At 37.6% G+C, this 24,442-nt stretch overlaps 1 protein-coding gene across 1 annotated transcript; it reads right to left on the bottom strand.

The window, feature by feature from the left end:
* Positions 1–671: 671 nt before the first annotated feature.
* bcl3 (BCL3 transcription coactivator) lies at positions 672–24,134 on the bottom strand. Its single transcript, XM_057340025.1, has 10 exons — positions 24,021–24,134; positions 19,229–20,725; positions 17,530–17,671; positions 9,901–10,009; positions 4,312–4,519; positions 3,440–3,528; positions 3,185–3,262; positions 2,738–2,905; positions 2,294–2,360; positions 672–2,211 (listed from the first exon to the last, which is right to left on the bottom strand). The coding sequence occupies exons 2-10, from the start codon at positions 19,725–19,727 to the stop codon at positions 1,736–1,738; spliced, it is 1,836 nt and encodes a 611-aa protein (XP_057196008.1). The 5' UTR covers positions 19,728–20,725; positions 24,021–24,134; the 3' UTR covers positions 672–1,735.
* Positions 24,135–24,442: the final 308 nt, after the last annotated feature.

Below are 24,442 nucleotides of genomic sequence, written 5' to 3' on the forward strand. Positions count from 1 at the left end.
CTGTCAGTGGCTGAAAGAGTCCCGCAGAAGCTGCAAGTTAACATTGATAAAACTGCTCACTTTTAGTCAAAGCTGCTTTAAAGTGAGCTTACCCGCAGTGAATAGGCCTACTCTCTTCTGTCCCGGCTCGAGAGAGATTGACACTGAATTCACTGGTTAGGCTATCTTGCGCTGCTTTATCTGTTTATGATATTGCGATGCATCACGAATCTTTAATATCTGTCACAACTTTTAATACTAGCTTTCTTAAACGACATGCGACGAAATAAAACAAAGCACTTCCGTAGCCCTATTTAAAAGCTCACAAGTAAGAATCCTTGCGTTATCCTCACTTTTCCTCTGTGTCCTCATTCCCTTTACAGTTGTTTTAAACTTCCTTGTTATATTTATTCTACGTTTAAAATAAGGTATTTTCACCACAACATTTAACTTCATACATTTATATCTTCCCCTTAAATTAACAAGTATTCTCACAGAGATGGCAGTTTTGGCAAAGTTACATCTGTGTTCTGTATACCAAGCAAAATCTTGCATATGTTTTTACGTAATCTTGTGTATGTGATGTGTTAAAAACATATGATGCTTTGTAAAAATATTGTAGTGTGGTCAACAGTACTGGCATAGACCTGTTTTTTCCAATGATATAACTTCATAATCAAAGCATAAGTGAATTATGCATATTATATATACTGTGTATATTTATTGATAAATGGCATATTTAACTGTACTAAATGTCATGTTACTAGAAAAAAACACACTGACTTCTATCGTTTTTGGCCATTTGGGGTCGTGAGTAATGTTGTATAGTATAGTACACCACTTTTTTGTTAGTACCACTGATCTGCATTATAAGAAAACACCATAATCATTTCAATTATAGGCTATGCCACATTTACAATTACATGATTTGACCAAACTTCAGACATCAAAATTTACACAGAACTGAAAAAAGCTCAAAAACACACACAATACAGTGCTGTTAAAAAGTATTTGCCCCCTTCCGGATTTTTTTTTTTTTTTGCATATTTGTCATGATTAAATGATTCAGATCATCAAACAAAATTTAATATTACTCAAAGAAAACCAGAGTATAAATACAAAATGCAGTGGTAAATAATGGTTTTATTTATTAAGGGAAAAAACAATCCAAACATTTCTGACCCTATGTGAAAAAGTAATTTCAACAATGATGCAAAACACACCAGCAAGTCCACCTCTGACTGGCTAAAAAATAAATAAATAAAGGTTTTGGAGTGGCCTAGTCAAAGTCCGGACTTAAATCCAATTGAAATGCTGTGGCATGACCTTAAAAAGGCTGTTCATGCTCGAAGACCCTCCAATGTGGCTGAATGAAAACAATTCTGCAAAGAAGAGTGGGCCAAAACTCCCCCTAGCAATGTGAAAGACTCATTGCGAGCTATCGCAAACGCTTGATTGCAGTTGTTGCCGCCAAGGGTTGCACAACTGGTTATTAGGTTTAGGGGGCAATTACTTTTTCACATAGGGTCAGAAATGTTTGGATTGTTTATTCCCTTAATATATAAAACCATCATTAAAAAACTGCATTTTGTATTTACTCTGGTTTTCTTTGTGTAATATTAAAATTTGTTTGACGATCTGGATCATTTAAGCATGACAAATATGCAAAAAAACAAAAAATCAGGAAGGGGTCAAATACTTTTTCACAGCACTGTAATTCAGTCACTGTTTTAAACACAAAAAGGTTCAGCCACTATCAACTTACACCTCTTTCTTCACTGTTTATGCTCATTGTAGACATGTCTGATTGGTCACTGCTGTGACTGGATGGTCGTGATTGGTTAACAGTACCCTGTGATGGAGAGACAGGGACAGGGATACCGATGATGTGTGCGTTGGTGTAATATGGTGGATTGTGAACATCATAGTAGGGCCCAGCGATTAACGTCCTTCTATGGATGTGTGAAAAAGACGGCGAAAACCACAGAAAAGGATGGAGTTGCATTCCATATGTTGCTTCATTGTCTGCTGTTATATTATGAAGTGATCTTGGCAACATCGGCATACGTGTGTTTTCATTGCCATTCACTGGCGATTGACGTCCTGAAATGCTCTCTACTGACTGACTTCTGGGCGAGTGTGAAACTGAAGCCACAGGGGAAAGTGAGGTGCTGCTCTGATGAGTGGGAGTTAACCGTGGAGAATGATTTGAGCTGCCTGGGGACAGAGAGCCTACAAGAAAAAATAGAATTTACTTAATGAGCTTAAAAATAACAATAATTTTAGTGAATGATAAGTCATGTGTGGCTCCTACCATTATTGCTCGATAGTGCTTTCACAGTGTAGCTACGAGTGCCTTTCCCTCGCAACACGTCAGACACCTTTAAGATATAATCACATAATCACTGGAGTTATACAAGTTCAGTCATCTGACTAAGATACAAATTATGATGCATGTTAATTCTGCAAGAAACATGAAACCATGTTTTGGGAACTACCACTTGTTGGCAGTGTTTGTATTCTTCTATTGTCTATTGACTGTTTTAATAAAAATAATATGACTATGATATTTTTTACTATTGTTTTGTTAAAAACAAACAAATAAATAAATAAAATCTAAAATTGTAATAAAACTATGATAAAACTAAAATTTAACTATAATAACTCAGAATTAAACACATCATCAAACTAGTAAATATCTTTTGATGTTTCCATCACGACTCTACACTAATCCTCCCTACAATCTTTCATTTCTCACCTTTTTGTTTTTTGCTACCATGATGGCAGTGTCATTATGGTTGTTTTTTAAACTACTGTCAGCTCCATTCTTCAGCAATAGCCTGACAATCTCTATTCGACCTCTGCCACAGGCGCTGTGTAACGCTGTGTTCCCACTGTAAGACTGTGCATTCACATCACACCCACTCTGGAAGACACAGCACAGAGAGAGACTGTAAACATTATGAGTAAATAAAATTAAACTGGATTTTCATTTTCTAGGTAAACTACTTTAAGAGGCAACAAAGTTTAAGCCCTGTGCCTCTATCAGAGAAGTACACAAAAATAATGAAAGGAACAGACTGTGACAAATGCGTTGGACAATGGTGACTTCAACTGAACTTGCTTTGCCCAAGAGCTGACTCATAGCCTTTGAAGTATGAGGGAGGGTAGTATGCGACAAAAAAATATATGCTGATGCACATACCTCGATCAGTAAGCTGACCATGTCAATGCAGTCATTTTCTACAGCATGCATCAGTGGACTGCGGCCGCTCTTATTATCCTGTGGTTTAAGAGGAAACACAACAATAAATACCTTTTAATTAACCCCTGAGATCACTGTATAGGGAAAGAGGACGGGGAGGAGAACATACAGTACATGCGAAGGGAAAACATGTAATCACATATGACAACAGGTCAGGAAGTAAGGTGCTTAAGAATTAATGACAAATTTACTGACCCCAGCATTGATCTCAGCTCCTCTGTCCAATAAGATTTTTGCCAATGTTTTATCTCTGTTCTGCACGGCAAGGTGAAGGGGAGTCAGACCTGTTATTAGACAAAAAAATGACCCACTGAAGCAAGCATGACGTTTCATTGAGCAACACATTAATAAACAATACCCCTCTTCTGTGGTTCTGGGGGCTTTTTTAATGGTGACGTTAAAATGATGTATTTCTCTTGTGTGTCAGTGAACAGGAAATGCTTCATCTTGCATTTCACACCCATGAATAAAACTAATACCAACTACACTGCAAGGACTGTTTAGTTATACTATGTAATAAATAATACTATATATAAATCGAATTAAGTACTGTAATAAAGCATCTTTATGACAATCTCTGCTATGTCCTCAATCCACACATAAATATACTGTATAGCATATACAGAGATACTTAACTTCCCTCTATTCTGATCAGCAAAATCATTTCTAAACATAGAGTTTAAAGTTGTGTTACATTGTTGTGTGCTCACATACTACACATTTTGGCAAATGTAGTATGCAACCCAACTTTCATACTACAGTACTATGTACAGCATACATACTACATACTGAAGCCATTATAAGAGAAGTATGATGGTGTGACTGTGAACACAGACACACTCATACATTAATGCATTCAAGACTTGACCATTAAGCCTTGTTTTGTTTACTGCCCCATAGTGAAACAGTACATAGCAGCCCTCTCTGTCTGACATGCAAATACAAATATGGTAAATTCACTCATTTCGTTGTGCAGCATCTCATCATGACCGAAGGTTGCATGCACAAAAATACATTTTCCCTTTGAATTTATCAGGACCTTATACCCGATGGGCCCCAGCACTCACCTTCATAGTTCCTGATCTCCAGGTGGGGTGAGGGATTGTGCGAGTAGTGTCTGAGAATGACATCGAGGCAGTAGGCCTCTCCATGCTCACAACATAAATGCAACGCTGTTTGCCCATGACGGTCCAGAGCTCCAGGATCAGCACCTGCATCCAGCAGAGCTTTCACCAAACTGGGCTGATGGGTGATGACAGCCAAGTGCAACGGTGTCTGTGAGAGTAGGAGAGAGGGAGGGATAGGGTTTACTGATTTAGTCAATAACGAATACACAAAAGAGCCAACTACATTTAGAACACATGATCAAAATTCCACCTTCTATTTCATATGGACATATGTATAAATACAGTATATAATAAGTAAATTATGTATATAGCTATACGTATAAATATTTATTCAGTGCTTTAGGGAAATCTATCACTCCAATGTCTGATAAGCTGTACGGGTTTATTTGCTCTGATAGGTTGAGTCATATCCTGGTGTGGATTCCTGTAACTGCATCTGCTAACCTGGAACTTGTCTAACAGGTTAAAGGTCAGTTTTGCAGATGTAAAGATAATCAGTTAAACATCCCTTTTAAAACATCTCAGGGGCAACTAATCCACTGTGCACAAACATGGTCTATCAACTAAACAAACTGTGCATGCAAGAGTGAATCTTTGGAAATTTTCTAACATTTGACAGATGTTTATTGAACCATGTAACACTTTATTTCGCTTCCTTCACCAAAGAGTAAATGCTTACTTTCAAAGAATGAAAGTATTGCATGTTGACAAAAACACAATACAACCAAAATAAACAAACAACAGAATGTCAAATTTCATTAGTCAAAACAATAATGAAAGAGAAAACGGCAAAACATTTAAAAATTGTTACAAGGTTCATTTCTTTGACATATTTCAAAGACTGTTGCATTTACATATACACTGCAGTAAAGCATATTAAAGGGATCGTTCACCCCCCAAAAAATATTTTCTCATTATTTCAAACGTTGGTAATCAAACAACACTGGCCCACATTGACTCCCAATGTACGGACACAAAACCAGTAAGACATTTCTCATAGTATCTTCTTTTGTGTGAAGAGTCATATACAGATTTTGAAAGACACGAAGCAGAATAAATGATAATTTCTATTTTTAGGTGAGCTTTCCCTTTATCTCTGAAAAAAAAACATTTTATATTGAACCTAAATACTCTACATTTAACAAATATGACTTAAGGCAACAAGTTTGGTATAGTGTTTTGTTGACATTAAAAATACAGAAAGAGAAAGAGGTTTGTGGTTTATAATAATATCTACTAAAGATTAGCATCAGTTGGTGGCAGGTAGAGTCAGTTCTAGATTGGAACGAGGGGTAAGGGGTGTGATTTGGCACAGGAAAGATGATGTTCCAGTAAGGCACAGTTGAAAAAAGTACACAAGAGACAGAAATTCCTCTGGTGTCACAATGCCTATGGCCCTCCCTTTCCTATGAAAACAATGCTCCTATTTCCCTGAATCCTGTCTGACTCACCCAACATCACACACTGGCTGATGTGCGCAGGGTAGACGACATGTTACCACACACGTAAAATTGTATGGGTTTTCCTTAAGAGCAGATCAATTATATATAAATCTAAACCACGAGGAATCAGGAACAGTGATGGATCATTCTTATGCAAGACTAGAAAAACGGCATTACAGAGGATGTTACTTTATGTTACTGTCTTATTGTAATAGGCTTTTGTCATGTTATTTGAACCTGAAAAACTGGCCAATAAACAATCATTAAAGTTTTCAACTGAAACTGTAAGTGCTTTGAAAGGAGGGGGAGAAATAGTGAAGGGGGTAGAGAAAGGGACAGGAGGAGCCGGAAATGAGCCGAGGGAGAGAGAGGACTGATGAGGAAGGGAAGAGATGGATCAGAAAGGGAAAATCCCTTTCCTCTCCCCTGCAGTGTGTCCTCAGATTCACATTCCAGAGTGTACACAGAAAAAAAGAATAAAAAAGACTCATGACACAGAGGTGTGAGCCAAGAACACATTCTAGTGAACTGAAACTAAATCCAGCATGATTTAGCATTGATGACTGGGCTGGAACATAAATTATGGACAAGTAAAGACATGAAAAACAAGTGCACAAAAAGATGTACATATAAACATATATGCCACTTTCTTATAACCAGCATTTAAATGAATGTAATGGGTATTGTTACGAAAACTACACAAATATCTGTAATATCTGTAAAAGTTTCCATTGGTTAATGTGTGCTGAAGACAGGCAATTTTTCTTATTCAGAATTAAAGTGATGAATATGTTACCACAGAGAGAGAGAGAGAGAGAGAGAGAGAGAGAGAGAGAGAGAGAGAGAGAGAGAGAGAGAGAGAGAGAGAGAGAGAGAGAGAGCGCATGCGCGCGAGAGAAAGGGAAAGTCCCTTTCAATACCCTAAACCTCAACACAAGGTATGTTGAGAAACAACCCAGAGTGCGAGTCTGTCATGTGACTTCTCGGAACGAGGATACATAACTTCATACACATACAGCAGCCGCTTCAATTGTGTTTGCACACAAACTTATACAAATATAACTTATAAAGATCATGCAAACTTACTTGTGGTTTTGCTTGACTGATCCCATCATATCATATGAACCTATCATATGAATCTGATTTGCATACACTCGCTCGCTCGCTCGCTCACTCACTCACTCACTCGCTCACTCACTCACTCACTCACTCACACGTTGTCTCTTCGGATCTGCATTTCAAATGTCAATGTCACTGTTGGTTGTAATAGTCAAGTGGGAGGCAAGATGTGGAGAGCAGAAAGACGCAGACTCTGATACAAGTCATTCTGGCACGTAACAGTTCTAGTGATACAGACAGTGATGTAGTAATAAAAATAACTAACTGTAGTAACACTTTCTACAGCACTGAACCACTTAGATGGCTTTAAAATATCGAATATTTAGCATCATCATTATTAAAATTCCTCCGAACAGAAAGCAAATGCAGAATGCTGCAGACTGAACGTCAAACTCAAAGCTCAATCCAAGCTTCAAAGACATGCTAATGTGTACTTCACATTTCTGGGGAAATAACAATTGAAGACAGGATATAACACAAGACTTAACCTCAGCAATCTGACAGTAAAAAGGTTTCAGGCCGCAGCTGAAAGACACACGCGCAGCTTCTGGTAACTGCCTGGGGCGTGTGCATACAAGTGTGTGTGAAAACTGCCTGTAAGCCGAGTGAAACCTAAACACGAATTTGAGGTGATTTTTGAGGTCGAGTTAGACATGCATTGGCGGTAATTGATAATGCAGATGGGTGAGAATCGTGGAAGTGTGTATTAACGCAACCAAAAATGAAGAACAGGACGTGAAAGCCTGGGAACAGTCTGGTGGGTCTGTGCATTCATAATAGCTCTGACACATGAGACAGGCCAGGCAGATGACGGAGGCTGCGTGTTTTGTGGTGGCCAGCGAACTCTAAAGGACCTGCTTGTGAAAAAACCGGTGTGCTAGGATTGCATCTTCTGCTCAAGATCTGAGCATTATGCTGGAAAAAAGCAGCTTGAGCCAGTATATAAAACAGGCCTGGTACAAGGCTGACATGACTGGGGGAGCAATCATTTTGGATGGGCAGCAACATATAATCATAGTTTATTGCATGCATAATTTTCAAATCTTTCTGTAAAAAATTGACAGATCATTATTTCATAGATAATACAAATAATAAGTATTAGATTTTTTTATTGTCAGCTATATATTTTTGAAGGGCCCAGGAAAATCTGGGGGGCAATGCTCCCTCTAGCCCCGGCACTGATATAAAACTGGACATCAGCTGTCCTTTCAGTCTATCCGAAATGAGTTTAGGTGGTTTAAGTGATCGCCAGTCTGGACAGCTGATGAGCAGAGGTGGATAGAGTAGCCAAAATCTTTACTCAAGTAAAAGTACAAGTAACTTGAGAAATTGTTACTCAAGTAAAAGTAAAAGTCACTATTTTAAATTTTACTTGAGTAAAAGTAAAAAAGTATGCAATGAAAAAACTACTCAAATAGCTAGTTACTTAGTTACTTTGTATCTGATTATATAGGCCTACTACATAAAATTAATATTAACGCCAATGTTTTAATATTACATTTTAATCAATATTTTTAATTATCATAAGCGGATATCTTTGCAATATACTAGAGAGACTAAAGAATAGACAAACACAGAAGAGACAAGCATTTCTGTACATTTCATCTAGTCCTGATGTCAATGTAGTTTACACAATTTATTTAGAATAATAGACCATGTCAAACTAAAGCATGAACTAAACTCAGAGCATTTCCTAAGATGATCTAGAACATCTGCAGTGCTCTCTTAAATGAAATACACATTTTTGAACAATGCTCATGTTTTCTCGTGTTGTGTCATGTGTGTGTTGTGAAACGCTCTTACTTGTAAACAAACAGTAAACAGTGAACCACACGCCCATCAACAAGTTTTCTTCCTTCTGTTCTTCAAATGTATATTTCTGCAAGCCCACGTCTCTGTGTCTGACAGGTAACGCGCATGTTGCTGTGTCTGACGAACAGGTCGCGCGGGTGCGCGAATATGGCGGGCATTTATCATTGCTGGCAAACAATATGACACATTTGCAGTTTTGATTGTATAGATATAGATTAATATCCACTTCATCCAACGCTCTTTGTGTTCTGCGTGTTCTTAAGTTTCGCGCTACGAGGAGTGAGTAATCCTGCTTCAGATGATTCAGATCGTGCTGCGAACTGAACAAATCATTTGAACTGATTCATTAGCCTATTCAAATGGTTTTGCCCATTGTTCAATTAATGCTTTCAAAAGAATCGACTCAAAAGAATCGATCACTCAGGAATGCCCGTAAAAAGAGACGACAACCTTGAAATAAACAACGCGTTTTAAAAAGCATATTTTAAAATGAAGGAACGTCACGCAATGTAAGTTATGTAACGAAGTAAAAGTACAGATTTTCTATTAGAAATTTACTCAAGTAAGAGTAAAAGTACACAATTTTAATTTTACTTAAAAAGTACATATTTTCCAAAATGTTACTCAAGTAAATGTAAAGAAGTAAATGTAGCGCGTTACTACCCACCTCTGCTGATGAGTGCCTAACACCCTTTCAGACCAGATGGGGAAACCAGATAAAACCATTAAGCAATATTTAAGTAATAGTTCAACCCAAAATTCTGTCATCATTTACTCACCCTCTAGTCATTTCAAACCTTTATGACTTTCTTTCTTCCGCAGAACACAAAAGAACATATTTTGAAGAAAGTTGGTACACAAAACCAATGCAAGTGAATGGGGGCCAGTTAACAACATTTCTTAAAAATATCTTCTTTTGTGTTCTGCGGAAGAAAGAAAGTCATACAGGTTTGAAATGACAAGAGGGTGAGTAAATGATGACAGAATTTTTATTTTTGGGTGAACTATCGCTTTAAGCTTTTTTAAGTTTTATATTCTTCTGTGCATTACATTTTCTAATGTACCTGTTTCTTTCTACAATAGCAATTACATATAGTCTAATAAACAAAGTTACTTGCTTGTTTATATGTGTGTTTGTGTGTTTTTATAGACTCACCTGTCGTAGGTTATTGAAAATGTCTAGGTCTCTGTGGGCCCGTCGAAATATTTCAATAAGCCACCTGACCAATTCACCGTTCTCCTTAACCACAGCAATGTGAAGAGGCCTATAAATGCATCCACAAAGACAAAGAAACATGAACTCATGCAAGAGATGGCCCAGAATGATCATCCCCTCCATGATCTTTTTCCACCAACCAGGGGTGAAAAAACTGCTTCTTAGGAAGCAAAGCAATTTGACATTACCCCAAGCAAGGACAAAACGTTATGCAAGTTCTACCATTCCTTTTGGTATTCGACTGTTCAATTAATGTAATGTGGATGCTAAGGGTCCCCATCTGCAGTTGTACTTGAATGTTTTATACTTTTTTATGCTCTATGTGCGTGAGTGAATGGATGCATATTTCATATCTCTATTATTGTTTTATATCATATTTTATATATTATATTTGTATAATTTTAAATGTTCTTTCTGCTGTAATTCAATCTAGTATTGTTAAGCAGAGAAAGTAAATAAACTTCAAACACATAATCCTATAAACGCACCAACAATAAACAAAAGATTCCTGTATTCATCCTTCATTAACGGTGACTAAAAAGAATGCTGTTTAGTTAAAAACAGGGTTTATAGCCAACACAGGTGTTCCTCTTCTTCGAATGACCAGTAGAAGTCGTATCAGTTCACTGGTTGACCCGTCACCTGATTGAGTGACTAAAGGTTTGCAAAACAACTACGTGTATGACTCATCTTGTGCACGGTGGCTTTAAATGCAACCTCTTAACAAATGTCTGTGAGTACAGGGAAATGCTTATCTCCCTATCATTTCACAGAACACCTCACTCTACGTGAGGTGAGAGCATTGAGGCTAAAGTTTGGGAACAGGAAGAAAACCGCACGAGAGAGAGGAACCCGGCATGACATTTTTATGTGATGTTTTTTTTCTAAAACTACTTCCAGTAACAGCTACTTTTGTTTGAAGTCACTTCCTGCCCTCAGGGACAATGGCATCGTTCTTTCTGTTTTGAATACTAATTATTATTTTATTTACTGTTGCGTTAGGGGCTTTCTGTGCTTTTCAGACTCCTCTACCAGAACTTCCCATGAAACCCTGAGAAACTTCTACGAAGAAAAAAAAAACATGCAGACTTGAAGCATATTTACACTATATTGACAAACAAGAGGGCCCGTTGCCTTACAAGACCTATCTGAATTGCCCATCATGCTACATTCTCTAACATAACTTTTACATTACACAACAATACTGAAGAATTTAAAAGCTTATGAGCATGCAGACTTGCAGGTTATCATCTGGTAGACAACAATGTTAAATGTCTATGTTTTGCCTCAGGAACTATCACAATTCTAGGGAATGTGAAAGTGACCTATTTGTCAGATATGGTGACGCATACCCGAAATGTGACCTCTGCATTTAACCCATCCAAACTGTAGATGTTGTCCTATTCTGCACTTGTTGTCTAATGTAGGTTATTCGATTGTTGCAATATTTTCGGAAGACAACAATGATGATGGTCTAAAATCAAAAGCCACATATAACAACTTTTTATTTCAATAAATGAAAATGACCAAAGAGCCACGTTCATCCTGCTTATAGGTGGTTTCCAAAACACCGAAAACAAGCCTTTGACAAAGCATCTGAGATATGATGTTGAAATGACATTAGGGAAAATGCCGTTTTTTCATTAAAGACCTCTATTTAGAATACAATACAAGATTTACTCTATGTCTGTCAATTAATTCAGATGTCACAGCATGTTAGCCGCACTAACTGCCCTCCTGAAATATGCCATGGACAGTCCCCATTAAAACAAAGTACTCCATGAACCAAAATGAGGAAGAGAGGACCAATTTAGTCAAACCGAATACAAGCCACCCTGACTCATGCTTTGACCCGCAAGAACAGAACAATCTGCCAAGTCACAGCTTCTCTGTTCCTTGCTTTTGAGTCTGAAAAGCAGAAGAGATTATTTGTAACTTAATTCAGTACTTATTCTCCTCCTTTCCTGTAAATGAGCTCAATGCTCAGTGTACTCCAGGAACTCTTGTGCTTCTTCTGTACTGTGTGCATGATCATGTGTCATTCCTGTTTGATAGTTATGGAGTATTTATCAAATTTGAGGATTGTATATTTACACAGCTACTGTAGTGTGACCAGTCTGGGTCCTTGTGCAAACACCAAACTCCATCCGTACGGACAAAGTGTACAGTCATTTGTTATTGTAGATGCTGATGGACACATGGTAGATTTTGTGTCAGTAACACTAGAAATCTCTCACATTGAGTCAGCAAAAAATCTTTAAATCTGTTGTCAACAATGATCAGGGTCTGCAACTTTGCGGCTGATAAGTTCATTCGACATTTCATATTTATATCATTCGAATAAACAGGCCGATGTTAAACACACAAAGCGATATTTCACGCATGTTTGAACAGATGCAATCAAATCAAACGAAAACTAAATCTTTGTTATCTGTCATGATCATTGGCCTGGGTGTCAGTGTTTGGTTTAAAATACAGTTTCTCATTCACTCTCTCTTTCTTTTCTACAGATGAAACTTTGGGTTCCTGGAAGTGACAGAGAGTTAGTTAGACCGCAGCCACAGATAAGGCTTGAGCTGAGACTGACGTAGGAACCTGCACATCTGAATAAGATGAAGGGCTCCTGGCAGGGCAGTGGCGCATGTGTGGCATCCTGTGCAGCCCAGAAAAGCAAACCTCTAACATCCCCTCTAGCGCAGACCTGTTGCCGCAGCAAACAAGACTGATATATGACATAACAACCTGAGCAAAACACACTGCAAATACACACACAAACTGTTACACTTACAGCAGAGACCTTAAAATTCCAAAACAAGGTGAGAGTGAATGTGTCAAAGTACAAAGCGGCTCTATATATACAGTATATATGCATATACAGCCTGAAAGCTGAGAACAGCCTTCACAATATACATAAGCTGCATCTGCACCCAGTGATGCTACATTCAGCTTCATTTTGTTCAGGTCAGTGATTTTAACGGTAAGTAACAGGCTGTAAGTCTGAGAGAGTGTAGGTAAAAAGATATAATAATGCATAAGTAGGATAGCAAATCCAATATTGCTTAAAAACCGATATAAGAAAAGGAAAAGGTGTTCCCATATGTTTGGCTGTTGATGTCAACGTCTATACGTGCAATTCAATTTTACCGCATATTTAGAAATAAAGAAACTTGGCACTGTACAGCAGCTAATTCCTAATAAAGGTTCAAAGTTTGACATGACACAGTTCTGCATTGAATAACATGTTTGGTACTGTGTTGGGTTGCCACTTCATGTAATTGTCTAACCAGTTAATAACCACTGTTTGTGTAACTGATGTGATTGCACAAAACATAACAAGACACATACTTACAGGGATAGTTCACCCAAACATGAAAGTTATGTCATCATTTACTCGTCCTCAAGTTGTTTCAAACTTGTATAAATGTTATTGTTATGCTAAATATAAAGAAAGATATTTGGAAGAACATTTGTAAGCAAAAAGTTGTGGGTCACTATTTACTACAGGAAAATAAAGTACTGTGGTAGTCAATGGTGCCCCAGAACCGTTTGGTGTCCCACATCCTTCAAAATGTCTTCTTTTGTGTTCAACAGATGAAAAGAACAAAGAAATGTATACAGGTTTGAAAAAATTCGAGGTTGAGTAAATGAAGACAGAATTTTCATTTTTGGGTGAACTGTCCCTTTAACTGTACATACATACATTTTCTTGCATAGACAAAAAATGTTGATTAAAAACTAATAAGAGAACTTAACATTATACACAATCTACCTTGGTAGTCACACAGGTCCTGGGTGCAAAATGCTTTAGTGTGCACTTCATTTACTTTTATTTATTTAAAGTGAAGTTAAAAGCGATTGCCTATGTTTAATCTATCTTCAAACATGTGCCGACTATACAGTAAAAGAGAGAAAATGGGATAAACTGGGTATTAGGTAATGATAGTAACCTAAAAAAAAGAAAGTGAAGAAAAGCCACAGAAATATATAAGCATTAAGAACAGAGAAATAGGGGTGAGAGAGAGAGAGAGAGAGAGAGAGAGAGAGAGAGCGAGAGAGAGAGAGAGAGAGAGAGACTGGTAAGTAAAAGAGAAAAAGCGGTAAAGGAGGAAGTGAGGAGCGGATGTTTGGGTTTTTGAGCCCATTCATTTTAAACACACAAAACACTGAAAAAAAGATTAAAGAGAGAGAGAGAGAGAGAAAGACACCTGAGAAAACCGCAGTCACACAACAGGCTTGCGCTCATACCAGGCTTTCCCGAAAGTGAGGGTCTATGAAGCGCTAAGAAGAAAACAAGGTGAGAGCACGAGACGCCCATTGACGTAAGAGCCGGGGGGAAGGAGGGGTGTATGTTTGTGAGAGAGACAGACAGATAGAAAGGTGTGTGTGTGTGTTTGTTGTGTTTGTCTGTGTGTTTATGTAAATGCTATTCTATGAAGTGTCATCGACAACTAGCTCAGGGAAACATGTGGTTTAGAAATCTCACGAAAAAACAATGCAAACTAAATATAAACATTTAAAATTAAACATTTAACAAAACAAACATGGGATTATTTAGTATTTTTTAGAAGTGCAAAGTGAATTGCGTCAAATACAACACTGAAATTGTAATGTAGGGCTGCACGATAATTTATCACGATACCATTAAATCCTATTGTAATCGAGCGGGCTGCGATATGCAATGTTTAGATATTTTTTTAATGCGTAGCTTGTCCGTGAAGCACGTCTCCGGGATCAGTATAGGAAATGCTGCTCGATCTAAAAGCAGTGCGAGTTTGAGTCGCTTATAATGTGCATTTGAAAAAGCAACACCCGTCAAACGTGATCATTATAAATATACTTTATTATCATAAAAATACCTGATGAGGCTTGAGGAACAGTGATAAAAAGATGTCCCTAGGCATTTCCTAGATTCTAGGACGTGCTATGGTCTTCTTCTGCAGTGCGTATTTGGATGCAGCAGCATTTTCCCATGCTTCACTCAAAAGCTGTGCATAAATCACGTGATATTTATCGACGGTTTATCGTGACAGCCCTATTGTAATGTCCTATATTTTATCATAATTTGTCTCAACACAATCTTTCTCTTTTGCCTACCAAGCATTAAAGGCTAAAGCAAAGTCCCCTGCTGACTACATACTGATATTAGTATTGCACGGCAGCAGGTGTCATTTTTGGAGAAGTTTCGCTCACATGAGAAGTTATATTTTTATACTAGGTAAAGGTTGATATTACAGTGTAATGTAAATGTGCTTGTGTTAGTGCCAAACTTGAAAGTGTTCATCTATGGCAAACAAATATATAAAATACAAAACACACATGATACAGTAAGAACTATTTTTTCTCATGTACTCTCACTCATACTCACAATTCCCTCAATTACTTTCACAGATAAAGCAGCAGAACGTGCTGAGTGTGTCCTTTTCTTTATTATTTTTTCACAGTGTCTTAGTGATAACTTGTGTGTTGGAGAATCAATACTGGGAATATGATTACACCATTTTGTTGGATGACTGACTAAGCATGAGTCAAAATGTAGTGTTCATTTTGTTAATAAAATAATGACGAAAAGTATTCGTCAACGACTATTTTACCAGGACGAAGACGAGATGATGATGAGGCGAAAAGTAATGCCATTAAACGATAACACCATGTCTACACCGGATGCATGCGGCGCGACTTGACAAAAGACAATAAACCGCATAACCCATTCAAATTTTCCATTTTGTCTACACTGGATGCGGTCGCGTCCGGTGTAGTAGACAGGGCCGTTCACATTATAACGATAACTATAAAGATAACTGTAACTATAACTATATTTGCGTCCACACCAGCGGACGATAACAATAACGTTGTTTATTTTAAGCCTGCGCGCTGCAGTGTTCTCAGTCACTAAAATGAATGTAGATGACCTGCTGATGCTTTCATTTTCATTCCCGAATGTCTTTTCTCCAAAATATGACAGCAAAGGCCGGATGCTTTCTCTGAAGGTGCACTCATGTCTGGGACGTAAAGCATATATTTTGCCAGCTTGCTGATTCATAAGCGTTACATATATAATATCCTGCCGTAAACATACCGCTTTCCGACCACAACAGTCTTTAATTCTGACATAAAAGCCACGTTGCAATCACCAATAGTCAAACAATATCTGCCAGAAACTGTCTGACAGTAGGTTTTATCGTTCATCAGCTGGAAAAAAATCAGTCAGAAAGTGACTGTATCAGCACGCAATATCGTTGACGAAAAATTAGGAGACTAAAATGCAGTTATAAAATGTACCCCAAAACTCTTTTTAGTCTTTGTTGGAAAAATACGAAAGATAAATATCACTGATTTTTGTGTGACCCTCTCCTGTACAAGCGTTCATGTTTGCGGTCACCAGATGACAGGAGTTCAGATCCCCCAAACAGGGATGAAAAGTTAAAAAAGTATACATTTTCTGCCCAGTGGGTGACTTAATTTGTGCAATCTGGCAACCATACGCAAATGCTCTCACTGCGGAAGCGCCACTGAGGATCTCAAGTCAATAAACAAGAGTTTGGCGATCTCCAGCCGGTCTGTGTTCTCTCATGAGCTGATCGAGCCGCGTTGATCTTCACTACATTGTTTGTTTGCGATTGTGGTTGCTGAATAAAGACATCCCTCCTTGTGAATACTGCTAGTCTGTTCGCGACTACGTTCCGAGGGTTCTCGTTCACGGTCAGTCGCGTTGTTTCCGGGGAATTGTCAATATTTTGCGGGCAACAGAAAAATGCAGGTAATTTGCGGGAGAATTTAAGGGAGAGGTTGGATGTCTATGAATAGGCCTATGCACTTATCAAACCTCTGTGGAAATACTTCTTAGATGAAGCTAGATTAAGTTGAATAAACTATGCACATGATTTGACATTCTATTGATTTGTGCTTATTGGTAAAAGAGAGAGCTACTCATAATGAAATATAAAAACAAATTTCTCAAATGACAACAATCACGGTGATTTATCATTTTTAGCAATTTTTTAAAATCATTTTAACCATTATACAGTATGACGAAAATGTGACTAAGTTTGTATTGACTAAAACGAGACGAAAATGCATAGTCATTTAGTCGACTAAACTTCACTAAACAAAAACAGGACAAGGATGACTAAATAAGAAAAAAACGGACTAAAATAAAAAATAGCTGACAAAATTAACACTATCAAAATGGTACTACGATAATCTGAAATTTCCAAAAGTAAATAAAAAAGTACATTGACAGATTATGCCAAATGAAAACACATAATTACTGTTAGTAATGAACCCATTTGCAATTTTGCAATTAATAAATGATTTGCATATAAATGTTTGTTTGTAAAAAATACTATTCAAAGCGACTTGGATTCAATGTATACATTTCATGTGTTTTTGTGTTTCCTGTTCCCAGTGTACTGAGTGTAGAGTTCTTAAATGGATTTTAGACGTATAATAACATTTGGTCTGATCTCATGGGCATTTGTGCCCTTCTGACACCACACGTGTTTCACCATAATCCATTCCTGAACGACAATTATATTTGAAATGACTCAAAAAAAAAGGCAAATGACTCACGTGTCACCGTCTTCATCTTGATGTGTTGCTGCAGCAATATCTGCCAACGGCCTATCTGAGCTCTCGAGCGGAGGAGGAGATGAAAGCGCGGGACCACCTATGTGTCGCTGAGGCCACTGGTTATACGGACAGCCTGCAAAGACTCCAGAGGAACACGAATATTTACAAAACCATAACAATCGCTGCAAAACTACAGTAGCTTTGAAATGGATTATGCACAAAGCATTTGATGTGCCAAAAACAAGTAACAAAAAAAAGCGTTTCATATATACTGTAATGATGGAATCATGGTTCATTAGCTTACAAAGCATGACACACTTAAAGCAATAAAATCAGGTCTTCTTATAATCAGAATATGATTTTAAATGGGTTTATTATCATTAAACGGAAGGTTCACTCAAAAATAAACTTTTTATGTCATTCGAAACTACCTGGTTTTCTTTTGTGGAAGGCAAAGATTTTTGAAAAAAAAAAATTCTTAGTGCTGTGTGTACAGTAGAAGTCAACTGGCCAATGTTGTTTAAAGGTCCAGTGTGTCATTTTTTTGGAGGATCTATTGACAGAAATGCAATATAATATACATAACTGTATCTTCAGAGGTGTATAAAGAGCTTACACAATGAAGCGTTATGTTTTTATTATCTCAGAATGAGCTATTTCTATCTACATACACTGCGGGTCCCCTTGCATGTTATTCACCATGTTCTGTCAGTCGTCGAAGTGTTTCGAACGGGAGGGGTGGAGTGAGCGGTTGGTTGCAATTCGCAACCTTGCCGCTAGATTTCACTGACTGGACCTTTAATAACCAACATTCTTCAAAATATCTTGCTTTGTGTTCCAAGGAAGAGAGTAAGGTTTTGAATGAGATGAGGGTGAATAAATTATGAAAGACTTTACTTGTTGTGGGTGAACTATCCCGTTAAAACCAAACTTAAAGGGTTAGTTCACCCAAAAATTAAAGTTATGTCATCATTTACTCACCCTCAAGTTTCAAACCTGTATACATTTCTTCGTTCTGTTGAACACAAAAGAAGACATTTTGAAGAATGTGGGAAACCAAACAGTTCTGGGGCACCATTGACTACCATAGTGGTTTTCTTTCCTACTATGGTAGTCAATAGCGACCCACAACTGTTTGGTTACAAGCCTTCTTCCAAATATCTTTCTCTGTGTTTAGCATAACAATTAAATGTATACAGGTCTGAAACAACTTGAGGGTGAGTAAATGATGACATGATTTAAAATTTTGGGTGACTAACCCTTTAAGTGTCGCTGTATGAAATGTCTTTCTATAGCCTAAATATATGCACATGATAATTACGATATAACATTTTAATTAAAGATAACAATGGCATAAACAATCATTTTTATTAAGAAAAGTGTCAAATAATGATGTGGCAGTTTTCAGCAGAATAATGGCGATTATGTTAACCCACTGACACGTTTAGTACGCTACTGAACCACATCCTGCTGATAAGCGCAATGGTTTCGCATTGACTGTGGTTCGCTGGCTCACTGGACTGACCATGACTGCGCAATCATAACGCAGTTACGCGCGTGGACACATCACTTTCAAAATGACAAGAGGCTTTTACGTATAGCAATAAACAAACCTAGGTGGCTATTTTGAATAAATACATTCATGTCGACTGTCATACATTCCTTCAAACAATGCGAGTGATCATTAAAAGTAACTTACAATAAGCAGGGAAAGTTTGCACGAAGTTCCTTTCATGATCATTCACTGTCCTCTGTGCATCCCTGTCTGAATGACTCTGGTTCCTATGCGCTTTTGGACCCGGGCCACATCTCTCTTCTTTAAGTTTGTTTTGCGGTTCACTTTCACTGGATGGGTCAACAGGAAAAGGACGTTTCCTGATCGGAAGTTTGGAAAACGAGGAATCTGCCGGTTTTCCTGCAGTGTCCGTCGGATTGTCGCAGTTCATCCGAGGTGTGATCGATCTGGTTTGTGCCATGACTTTCGCATCGTCTGATGGAGACGTCGAAGAAGAACCATTAAACGTGTCCCGTGGATGAATTGCTTGTCCATCGCTGCACGTGTGCGCCGATTCCACCTGTTTTTCTGGGGTATGTCTGGTCTGATTTTGGTCGTCCGTCGATCGTTGACGCTCTCTTGTTTTGTTGGTCAGGTCCAGCGGTGCAGATGGCAAAGTGTGATTACTGCCGCTCATGGTCATTGTCCTCTGGTAGGCTATATAGGTCCTTTTCTAGATCAATCCTTCTGTCAACATTTTGTCAGTCTGACACATTTCAAAACGCTTTTTTAGTTCCTAAAATGACAGTCATCCCTAGTTCATAGATTGCCTTGATTAATAACAATACTTACATATGCTTCGTTCAAGAAGTTTTAGCACAGCTAAGTGGAGCACCTAATAGTAGTCGACTGATATTTTAAAGTTTAATGCTGAAAACAATCTTTTAAATGATAAAACGCAGAATACACTTCAAAAGCGCAGGACTCGTGCAGTCAGCTTTCCTAATTATAATAATGATGCGAAATTTGAGGGTAGGCTGTCAATATGCCAATAAGGCGTAATGTTGTCTTGAAGGACTGTACTGCTTGTTCCCTCTACGACCCGATTCAATCTGAAGCAATTTTACAGAGTCTCTATCTCTCAGTGAAATTAGGAAGTCGTGTAATAGATGGGGTTTCCCCGTTCAACTCGAAAGCCTTTCAGTTACCACCCATTTGCGAAACGATGTTGACGGCATTCGTGAAGGTTTATTCAGAGATACTTTGCTTTAGGTGCGACTCATTTTTTAAGCACTTTTAATAGCATTTATTTCTGCAGAGTAAGGCAACGGTTTCGCTTTAGATCAGCATAGAAAGTGTGCGGTTTCGATTCGCTTGTTCGATGGTTGTTTTCATGTGTCATGTCTGGTCACTGAACGCGTTTGACAGCCTTTTCTTCTCATCGCTAAGTGCGAATTTGTCTGACATGCGGCGACGTGAACAATAACTTGTTGAATAACAGGTGTGCAGTTTGCTTTCCTTTCAGCAGCACTCTTTTTTTTTTTTTTTTTACCTCACGCTGGTGCCTGTTAGGAAACCAGTTGGACCTCCGCTGGGGATCTCCCTCAGTTGATGTCGGGAAACCTGCCAGGTTCAACCTCCTGTCTTCCTGTATTCTAGCAAATTCAGAGAGGGTCAGATCATCGGAGTACCTATAAGTAACTGATAAGAAAGGTTATCTTAGACGATTGGTTTAACTCATGACTCATACCATTGACAACAACAACAAATATATATATTTTTTTCACATGCTATCACAGCATCTTGTCTGGAAAACACCTCTCAATCGAGTTTGATCAGATCCCCTATGGTTTAAATGAATATTAAATTCTGTCAAGAAATCTTACAGATAAAGCAAAGACATGACATTATACAAAAGACATGACATTATAAAAATATGTGACAAACTAAAGGAGGCTCAAATCAGGTTGAGACAGGACACGTTTTGACATTCATCGATCACCCTAAGTTCACTTTAGCTCTTGGCTACTCCTTCACACCCCTACCTACACCCCGCAAGCATCAATTCCGCCTCACACCAGGGGTTTGAAGTTACCTGGGCCAGTTTGGGACTTTCCTTCATCATATGGGTGTATGGGTGCAAACGGATTAAAAGTAATTGGCGTTTAAAGTCCCTAAAACACCATGAAGAGTTTATGGTGGGTCAGTTGATGTAATACAATATCATCATTATAGTTCACATGCAAATTAACTATTTAATATAACCGCAAAACAACAGGTTTTAAAAGCAAAATACAGTATATTATACAGTAAATTATGTGATACATTTATAATAGCAAAGAGGCATTTGGTCTTCAGAGTGTTTAGTGACAAAAAGGGAAAGATATATACAGTCGTGGCAAAGAGACCATTTCAAAATTATTTTCAGTTTTTCTGAATTTACTATTTAGGTAAAATGATCATTTTTGTTTCATTCTGTGAACTACCAACAATATTTCTCCCACATTTTATTACAAACGAACTGTAACAATTTTGGATAAGAAACCAAGTATTTCTCATCATTGTCCAATATTACAAAAACAAATTACTCAGCTGGGAAAACATGGTAAAATATTCAAATCTATGTCTTGTTTATAAAATTATTCACGGTTTATCATCCCCTCCTCTCCATCAGTTTGTCAACATTCGAACAGCTAATCATAGCAGAACCAGATGTGCAGCGAGGGGAGATTGTATTATTCCCTTTAGGAAAAGTGTATTTGGCCAAACTGCTTTTTCTGTTCGAGCTGCTACTGAGTGGAACCGCACACCCATAAACATCAGAAATCTAAACACATATAGTACATTTAAGATCCAGTTCAAGAAATGGCTCGTTGATAATCAGAGCTGTCAACATTAGTTTACTAATGGATTTGCTTTCGCTGCCCTCTGCTGGCTTCTTGCTTTGTGTGTGGGTGTTCTTGTATACAGTATGTTTGATGGATTGTTGGTCTGTTGTGTTTTTATTGTACATTTTAGCTTATAGTCCTTTTTTTTCAATGTATTGTATTGTATTGTATTGTAATTGCTATATTGTTATGTAAATATGTAATTTTACTCTCTTTTAGGCTGACTTTTACCATCTCTCTAGGGACTGCAGGTGAAATATAGCCTTTTGGCTATAACTCTGGCATATTTACAGTAATGTTTATTAATATGCATTGTCCCTGTTATAAATAAATAAATAAATATAAAATAAAAATGTTGTTTCTATTTGCATTTATTTTCAGAAAATGAACACTGGATAAACAGGTCTAAATAACAGAAAAGATGCTCTGTATTTTGTAGACTTCAAATACTGCAAAGAAAACAAGCACAGATTCACTTTTAAGCAATTCAACAGTAATGTTTGTACATGTATTTAGCAAAAGTTAGAATTTTTATGTGATAACTTGGATTTTGTGTCTGAAACCGACAGCAATGAATAGTAAAGCTACTTCATTATAGCCCACTATACACTTCCAGTTGAAACATTATAAACGTATAATTTATGATTGAATCTATTCTTATTAAAATGAAATGGGAATAGAAATCCCCAAATCATCGACGCTACAGAATGTACTGTGTATGTTAAAGGGATTTACTCACCCTCCAGTTGTTCCAAACCTGTATAACTTAAGTTTGTTCTGTTCATCATTGATAGTCACTGATGTCCCAGAACTGAACATTGCTAACGTTATTCCAAATATCTTCCTTTGTGCCTAACAGAACAAAGGAATTTACACAGGTTTGGAACAACTTGACGGTGAGTAAATCATGACAGAATTTTCATTTTTGGGTGAACCATCCCTTTAAATCAGAACACTGAGAGCCTCCTGCGGATGGTTTTTTTCCCCTCATGGCCAAGAGGATGAAAAGGCTTTCTGATCAGCAGCAGCAGCGCCCTCTGCTGATTAGAAACAAAATCACACTTCTGCACTATTTAATATAGACTCTTTGCATCTCAATGTGTGCGTTCCAAATATTTTATTTATAACATAACAATTGGGTATGAAAATGAAAGTATCTTGCTAGCTTGCCAGTGAAGCATCTTGTTACTGATATGATAAATGGTGTGTCATGGTAGGCTACATTTACCAAGAGCTTTCAAGCAATGATGGTTTAAAAATGATTATTTAGACAAACATTCACCAAACAGTCAAGCTGATTTTGAATTTGATCTTTATTAAAATGTATTATTCATAAATATATATTTTAAATGTTATTTAAAATGCCTTAAAGAGTTCGTTTATCAAGTGTTAAAGAAACATGGAATTCACATGTTTTTCGCATGTATACAACATGTGTTTAACATGTGCAAAAAACACATGTAAAATGTGTGTTTTTGGAACATTTTTGTGTGAATCCCATGTGAAACACATAGGATACGTGTAAAAACCCATGGGATGACATGTGCAACATGTGGTGACATGGGAAGAACATGTGATCCCATGTGGAGACTTATCACCACATGTCATCCCATGGGTTTTTACACATATCCTAAGGGTTTCTACATGTTGTCCCATGGGTTTCACATGGGAATTGACACCAAAATGTTCAAAAAACACACATTTTACACGTGATCACATGTGTTTTTTGCACATGTGAATTTCATGTGTCTTTTCTGAGGGCCGCAAAGATCCCACCAAAATCCCATGTCATGGTTGTTGTGCCTGTTTTCTCGTATTTTAATTTTTAGCTATTCTTTAAACTATCCTGAAGACATTATAACAATATAATATATTTGTAAAAATTCAAATACACATTTATTATGCATTCAAACAGAAAACTGTAAAATATCACAGCACTCTCTTTCTTACTCTCTCTCTCCCCTTTCTATAGTCTTTTGTTACGTAATCAGGAAGTTGTTTACACATGGTCGGCCCAATACCCCCCAATTCGAACAGCGTCCCAACTCGTTCATTCTCTGCCTGCTAACTACAAAGAAAACAAACCTGTTTGTCTGCCTCTTACCTACCCGGAAACTGATCAAAGAAAGCGAGAGAGAATGTCTGCAGTCTGCAGTTCCTGTCTTTAACCAACGTAGTGCGAGTGCTTCTTCAAAATTTAGGACACAGAGATACAATCACACCGAGTGACAGAAACCATATGGAAGGGAGAGATAACGGCTGAGAAAGAGCACTGAGTGTCAGAATGGGTGGAGAGATCGTGGGACCGGGCGGCTGGTATTTCAAGTATTTTCAAACTTTCTATGTCATGTTTCTGCATGTTCCCTTCATATCATATTTGTAATGGCCAACGCAAAATAGTTTTTTTTTACTAGAAACACATTTTTTTGAGGACACATTTTTTTGAGGACATGTGGAGCCAAGCTACGTAATTCTTGTGAAGTGTTGCTTTAGTGTTTGGATTAGCATGCTTTTTCTTTTCTTGTTCTGC

This window comes from Triplophysa rosa, linkage group LG8, assembly GCF_024868665.1.
Source record: "Triplophysa rosa linkage group LG8, Trosa_1v2, whole genome shotgun sequence".
NCBI lineage: Eukaryota > Metazoa > Chordata > Actinopteri > Cypriniformes > Nemacheilidae > Triplophysa > Triplophysa rosa.